The sequence below is a fragment of the Rhinichthys klamathensis genome, unplaced genomic scaffold, assembly GCF_029890125.1.
Source record: "Rhinichthys klamathensis goyatoka isolate OS25496 unplaced genomic scaffold, OSU_Roscu_1.1 h1tg000248l_1, whole genome shotgun sequence".
NCBI classification, from domain to species: domain Eukaryota; kingdom Metazoa; phylum Chordata; class Actinopteri; order Cypriniformes; family Leuciscidae; genus Rhinichthys; species Rhinichthys klamathensis.
In genome coordinates, this window is record NW_026606770.1 from 17,050 (window position 1) to 25,000 (window position 7,951).

The 7,951-nt window shown below is 33.3% G+C and overlaps 1 protein-coding gene across 1 annotated transcript; it reads left to right on the forward strand.

Annotated features, from left to right (window-relative positions):
- Positions 1-2,122: 2,122 nt before the first annotated feature.
- On the forward strand, positions 2,123-6,780 carry LOC130100833 (uncharacterized). The gene is made up of 3 exons (XM_056266463.1): positions 2,123-2,463; positions 5,283-5,373; positions 6,616-6,780. The coding sequence occupies exons 1-3, from the start codon at positions 2,294-2,296 to the stop codon at positions 6,778-6,780; spliced, it is 426 nt and encodes a 141-aa protein (XP_056122438.1). The 5' UTR covers positions 2,123-2,293.
- The last annotated feature ends 1,171 nt before the right edge of the window (positions 6,781-7,951 follow it).

Consider the following 7,951-nt stretch of genomic DNA (forward strand, 5'->3'; position numbering starts at 1 on the left):
TTTCTGACCTTTTTCTCGCAATTCCGAGTTTATATCCCACAATTCTGGCCTTTTTCTCGCAATTCCGAGTTTATATCCCACAATTCTGGTCTTTTTCTCGCAATTCCGAGTTTTTATCCCACAATTCTGAACTTTTTCTCGCAATTCCGAGTTTATATCTCACAATTCCGACTTTTTTCTAACAATTCCGTCTTTTTATCCCACATTTCTGACCTTTTTCTCGCAATCCCAGGTTATATCTCACAATTCTGAAATTTTTGTTTCGGAATTCCTAGTTTATATCTCACAATTGTGACCTTTTTCTCGCAATTCCGAGTTTATATCTCACAATTACGACTTATTTTCTGATTTTTCTCGCAATTCCGCATTTATATCCCACAATTCAGATTTTTTTGTGCAATTCCAAGTTTATATCTCACAATTCTGACCTTTTTTTTCCAGCAATTCCGAGTTTTTACCCCAGAATTCTGACTTTTTATCCCACATTTCTGACCTTTTTCTCGCAATTCCAAGTTTATATCCCACAATTCTGGCCTTTTTCTCGCAATTCCGAGTTTTTTATCCCACAATTCTGGCCTTTTTCTCTCATTTCCGAGTTTTTATCCCACAATTCTGAACTTTTTTCTCGCAATTCCGAGTTTATATCTCACAATTCCGACTTTTTTCTAACAATTCCGACTTCTTATCCCACATTTCTGACCTTTTTTTTCGCAATTCTGAGTTTATATCCCACAATTCTGACCTTTTTTCCTCACAATTTTGAGTTTATTTCTCAGAATCTGACCTTTTTCTTGCAATTCCGAGTTTTTATCTCACAATTCGACTTTTTTTCTAACAATTCCAACTTTTTTATCCCACATTTCTGACCTTTTTCACGCAATGTTCGAATTTTATATCTCACAATTCTGACTTTTTTTCCTCGCAATTTTGAGTTTATACCTCAGAATCCTGAGAAGAAAAGTCTGAATTGTGAGATAAAGTCAAAAATAATCCTTTTTATTTTATTCCATGACAGAAAAATAAAAAACTCAGAATTTTGAGATGTAAACTTCAAATTGTAAGAAAAAATCAGAATATGAGAAAAACAGGAGTATGCATGAGGAAAGACTCTCATACAACTTTTCAATTCACATTTATTGAATGCAGAAGCTGTATTTACAGCATGCAGAAGTTCAGTATTTACTGCAGCGAACGACCTCTGAGTTCGACCTCTGAGAAAGTCAGAGCCACAACAAACCACACCCATATACCATAATCATTTCAGAAGAGAAGGCATCAGATCTGCACATTCACTGATGCTGATAGTTGAGTTTAATGTGCATGCATTAGCCGTGTCCTGTGTTAACCTGTCTGATTTCTGGCATTCCTGTGCCTCATCTTTAATCAGATGCCCAGGGCGACTGAAGTGCATTTGCAGAAGCCTTAATGACAGAAACTGACAGAAATACTCGTCTTTCCTGTAGACCCAGAACCATCACTGATGACAAACACTTCAGGACGGTCATTTAAAAAAATCTCTGGGTTACTTGGACTTTTTCAATTCAACATCAAGATTAAAGGTTAAAACATTCATTTCACAAGCATTATATGTAAATTACGTAAAGGGAAAGTGTTAAAGTCTTGCACCATTTTAGCAGGTCACTTCAATAGATTTACAAGAACAAGTTTTATATGTGCAGACTACGGTAGCCTATTCAAGTTACTAAAGTTAAAAACTGAAGTTTAATGGCTTGATTAATATGATCAGATGTGGTCCCCTATCGCCAGGGAAATGGTGATGGAAAAAATATGAGATAGGAGGACAAAAATATATTTTAATGCATTTAAATGTAGAATGCATTCAATACATTTAAATCGTCATGCAAATGCATTTCTGAAAGCATTCCCTATGCTCTCTTAATTCACCGGATGTCATAAATCTGCATGATCATTAGCAACAAGTGTGTTTCTGAATAGTTTTAAACATGTAATAGTGAGCTTCCCTCAACAGTGGAGAGAGAGAGACGCCTCCCTCAGGCATGTGTCAGTGTGTGTGTGTGTGTGTGTGTGTGTGTTCAGATGCTGGTCTGTGGGAGTGACTTCAGATCATTAAAACTGCGGCTCTTCCTTGTGGAGTGTGTGTGTGTGTGTGTGTGTGTGTGTCGCTCAGTCCAGTCGCGCTCGGAGGATCTCCACGACTGGTTTCATCTGGAGCTGCGGATCTGATCTCAGGTTCACTTTTTAAACTCCGCCATTTTAGGTGTAAACTGAGGCTCAGTCATGAGCATGTACGGGTCGCAGCGCGGGGCTCAACATGATGGGACGCCGCACGGGATCGCGCAGCGAGATTAACGCGACGCCCGCGTATCCGTACGCGCGCAGTGAGGTGGTGGTGCAGCAGCGGGGGAATAATGGGTACACACAGGAATATGTGGAGGGATACAACCAGAGTTTCTCCAGAGGCTCGATGAGCGCGGGACAAGTGTGAGTAAACACCTGTTGCGTTTGTTTGTTGTGTTTGTGTGTGTGTGTGTGCGCGCGCTTACATAGCAAGTGCGTGCGTCATGTCACCTATCACTGTAAGAAATGATTAATAAGTTATGACAACATGTTTTTACATTGCTTTAACTCATCAAAATAAGTTAAACAATTTTCAACTTTTTTTATAAGTTATTCAAGATTCAACAATTTTTTTAAAGTCAGTTTCATGTCATTTAAGTTGAAATGACTTAAACATCCAAGTTGATTGTACTTAAAAAATAAAAGCAGTGTGCATAATAATTAAAATTAGATTAAAAGTTTGCTTTAACATGCACTACATGCTAATTGACACAAATGAATTTGTTTTTGTCTGCGAATGTTTCAGTTAATATAGTTAATAAGTTGCTGCATTAAATATTTAAGCAATCAACTTGAATGTTTAAGTCATTTCAGCTTAAATTAAATGAGTTGAATCTTATATAACTTATAAAACAAAATGGAAAATTGCGAAATTTTGATGAGTTAAAGCAATTGTAAAAAACATGTTGTGATCATGTAATTTTTCTTACAGTGTACAACAAAAATAAATGTATTCAGTGTTCTATCGAAGAAAAAAATTAATTTTATACAAAAATGGCATCCATTTAGATCATTCAAACTAGTTTTAAAAAACAGCAATGCAAAGAGAAGTTGGCCTATCTAACAAAGAGTGCTGAAGTAAAACCGAAACACTGCTCAGTCAAGGAAGTAAACCTGTATTATAATACAGCAGATGTTCAAAGGTTAATAATATGCACATCAAAGGCTGTCATAACTGTGAGTTATAAAGAGTTATAAAGCTGTATGGTTGTGTAATGTTGAATGTAGGCCTGTGCGGGCAGGTGTATCGCTCTTAGGTAACACAATCTGCAGATTCTGTGTAGCTCTTTGTGTCTGCATGAGTTCACAGGTCAGCCAGACTCGTCCTGCAGATCCTGCGGGATAAGCCCACCGTATCCAGGCGCTCCACAGAAGTGCATGAGTCATTTGGCAGCTACTGGTCATAAACATGAATTACGACTCTGTTGTGCATTCATATGCATATCTCCATTCAAATGAGACTCTCATCTCGGATCGTTTAGAAGTGTCTCTTTTCGGTTTGTTTACTGGCCAAATCTCATTTGTTGAACTTTTGCACTGAAATATAAAATGTTAACTTGTTTTAAACGCCAACTCAAGATATTAATGTAAAATAATGCATTAGATAAAATTAAATCAAATAAAACTATATTTTAATTTGGTTTATTTTAAGAATTTATTTTAATGTTTATATATTTTATTTTCAACAATATGCTTTAAAAATGCTTTATATATATATATAATAATAATAAATTATATTAATTAAAAACTTTTAAATATATAATATTTTAAATATTTAAATATATTTTTAATAATATAGTCATATTTTAATGTATCTTTTTTAAATTACGTATATTTAATATATTTTAATATATATGATGCACCAGATAAAATAAAAAAAAATTATTTTAAAAAATGATTTTAATGTTTATATATTTTATTTTTCAACAATATGCTTTAAAATGCTTTATATATATAATAATAATAAATTATATTAATTAAAAACATAATATTTTTAATATTTAAATATATTTTTAATAATATAGTCATATTTTAATGTATAATTTTTAAATTACGTATATTGGTTTATTTTAAGAATTTATTTTAATGTTTATATATTTTATTTTCAACAATATGCTTTAAAAATGCTTTATGTATATAATAATAATAAATTATATTAATTAAAAACATAATATTTTAAATATTTAAATATATTTTTAATAATATAGTCATATTTTAATGTATCATTTTTAAATTACGTATATTTAATATATTTTAATATATATGATGCACCAGATCATTTTTTATATATATATTTATAAATTTTATTTATATAAACAAACTGTATAATAATAAATAGGCCTAATAATTTTCAAAAATATGCTTTAAAATGCTTTTTATATACATACATAATATAATATTTATATACTTTTTAAATATATAGTATATTAAATATTTAAATATATTCTTAATAATATAATATGTCATATTTTATATAAACATCAAAAATTATTTTGTATTTGTTTAAATTTTAAAGCTGCTTTTTAACTTTTAAATTTGATGCATATTTTTGGAAAAGTTGAAAGCGTTTGCTTTAAAAGTTCTTAAAAGTATATTTTTCCAACAGAAGCTGATATGCTTGATTGCTTTGCACAACATTAAACTGCCTTTATCTAGATTATTAATTGCATAAGTGATCTATAACTGACTATGGATTTCAGCTGGAAACATATATTTGTCAGGTTATAAGTCTTGTTTTCAGTATTCTAGAGATTTCTAATGTTGAGTTTTGCCCCGGCTGGTGGGGCGTCTCTGCGTCGGGTTCGACCGAGAGATTTCCCAGGAATGCATCGCAGTAAATCTGAGAAGAACGAGCTGTTCATAAACCACCAAGAGTCTGTCAGTCGTCTTTGGAGAAGTGTTTACTCCAGAAATATTGCAGGGTGAACAGTGACAAGCCCATTTATAAATCTCTGTCTTGCTTAAACACACTGAAAATTGCATTTACGTACAGTATTGGTCAAACTTTTGGAATAAATACGATTTTTTAGTGTTTTTTGAGTCTCTGTTTTACCAAGGCTGCATTTATTTGATGCGGTAAAAACAGTGAAATATTATTATGATTTAAAATAAATGTTGAATGCATTTTAAAATGTAATGTATTCCTGTGATGCAAAGCTGATCTTGAGTTGTTTTGTGTCCAGTCCTGCCATGCAGTCGCTGCAACAGCAGATCTCGTTTCTGCAGGCCCAGTGTCAGGAATACCTGGACAAGACTGCATTCATATTTAAGTCTGTGAGTAGTATTCACACACACACACACACACACACACACACACACGTTTGACCTTCCACTGTGGATTCAAGCTCATTTCTAGAGTTCACAGGATCATACATGTGCTGTAAAGGTCATGAGAATCACATGTTTGCTGCGTTCATACGCACATAATTAACATTTCTCAGATAATAAAGCACTTGCGTCCCTCATCTGACTGAGTCATTTTGGAGAAAATGAAAGTGAAACACGTGATTAGTGCATGTGTTTGTGCTTAAAACAAGGGAAGAAAGGCAAGAAAAATAGACTTTGCATTTTAATTAAGTTTTTTTTATTATCTTACTATATGGATATTTTCATCTCTTAAAGCATAAACTCACTCAATTTTGATTTTTTTGTTTCATTAAAAAAACAAGTCTTAATATCTTCAGTCATTTTGCTTCTCAAGTACATGTATCTCGATTTAAGAATGTTTAGATATTTGTGCTGGAAAAGACTAAACAAATTAAGACAAAAATACTAAATATTAAAGCTTTTTAAAGTTAAAGTTTGAGCACAAAGTCCCTCCAGCGGCAGTTCTCATCTATATCAGTGTCAGTGTTTCTGAACTCCTGAAACGCCTCCATTGTAGTCTCGAGTTTCTCCCGGGAACGAACACGTCACAATATTCCTCATTATAATAATTAATGCGCAGAATAAAGGGGCGGGGCCTGGTTGAGTTAGTCAGTAGTGTGTTAAACTGGCGGTTATGGAAAGGGGCGGGACATTTCCCAAACACACTCGAAGCGCTCGACCAATCACAACACACTGATCCAGCCGACCAATCAGAGCACAGTGTGCTTTTCAGGAGGAGGGGCTTCATAGAGACAGGAAGTAAACAGAGCGTTACTGACAGACTGGGAAGAGAGGAGCCGCAACAATGGAGAATATGAGGAGAATAATCAGTATTCAAGCAGGAAAACCTGTTCTAGTAGAGCCTGAAACAATACTTTGAAAAATTGGTGAAACATGTTTGTAGTATCATTGATTTCAGTCGTCGGAATAAGCTGAGAAGCGACTAGACGATAATGTTGATCATACAAAGCTAAGATGATCAGAAAACTGATTTTATTTTTGTCTGTTAGTTCAAAATGGCAAATACACAAAAGCTTAAAGTCACACACTCGGCAGGGGGAATGTTTGGATTTGTTGATCCTGGGCTTTTCTGACGGCTGGTTTCTATTGTTCTCTGTGTGTGTGTGTGTGTGTGTGTTTGCGCTGCAGGGCGGAGATGCAAACGCTTTCATGGAGGCTCAGAGTTATCTGGGGTCCGCTGCTGATATCAATGACCAGCTCAGACTCATTGCCTCGGACCTTCACCAGCAGAACCTGCCGTCGGAGAGTGTGATGCAGAGGCGAGACACACTCATGCATTTACATGTTGTGTAGAAACTTCCATTCTCCTTGCAACCTCAGAGTATTATGCTAAAAACACCTCAAACACCCATCATGTTGCAGAGATTTGCATCACATTCGCTTTGCCTTTTTGCCATAATATTTACTACCGAGAAGACCGTAGGAATGGGGATTTCTGTAAAAGAAAGTAATTTAAAAGTAATTTCTGCCTACTATCGGCACCAATTGTTGTTTGTTATATGTGTATTTGTATAACTCCTGTAAAAGAGATTTTAATCTCGGTAAGGTTCTCTCCTGTTTAAATAATGTAAAAAAAAAAAAAATATATATATATATATATATATATTAGGGCTGTCAATCGATTAAAAATTTTAATCTAATTAATTACATACTCTGTAATTAATTAATCTAAATTAATCGCATACACAATCTTACAATGTTTACATGGTACAATTTCTGGTAAGCTACGTTTTTATTATTATTGCTTGACACAAATTTCACGATTTCAATTTAATTTAATTCTTGTGATTTGATGCAATATTGACTCATTTGGATAAATATTAGGTACATAAGATAGGCATTCATTTTTCTCAAGAAAAAAAAAATCTCACCCAATGCTGTAAAAATACAGAGAGCCATATCAGCTGGTAGTATTTAAGGTTAAAAATAGCTCAAATTAAATATAATGCGTGTTTATTACAAATAACAACTTTGATAAGTAAAAATAAAATAAAATAATTTTTTTTAACGCGTTATTTCTTCTCAGATTAATTAATCGAAATTAACGCGTTATTTTGACAGCCCTAATATATATATAAAAAATGGAATTGCGTAATAATAAATTCAGACAAAGTTAAATTCATTAAAAAAGGCAAAACTGTTGCATGCAAAACTCACATGTCGATGTCTTGATATATGTACACTACCGTTTAAATCTTTGAGTAGGAAAGAAATGAACAGTAAATACATTTATAATGTTCTTTTGAACTTTCAAAGAATCTTGAAAAATAAAATGTATCACAGTTTCCACAAAAATATGAACTGTTTCAGCATTGATAATAATCATAAATGTTTCTTGAGCATCAGAATCCTCATATTAGAGTGATTTCTGAAGGATCATGTGACACTGAAGACTGGAGTAATGATGCTGAAAATACAGCTTTGATCACAGGAATAAATTACACTTTACTGTATATTCACATAG

Excerpts from the sequence above, each read along its gene's own strand:
- LOC130100833 (XM_056266463.1), top strand. The coding sequence starts at position 2,294 with ATGATGGGACGCCGCACGGGATCGCGCAGCGAGATTAACGCGACGCCC. Across the intron at positions 2,464-5,282 it reads TCGATGAGCGCGGGACAAGT|TCCTGCCATGCAGTCGCTGC; the intron begins GTGAGTAAACAC and ends TTTTGTGTCCAG. Across the intron at positions 5,374-6,615 it reads CTGCATTCATATTTAAGTCT|GGCGGAGATGCAAACGCTTT; the intron begins GTGAGTAGTATT and ends TTTGCGCTGCAG.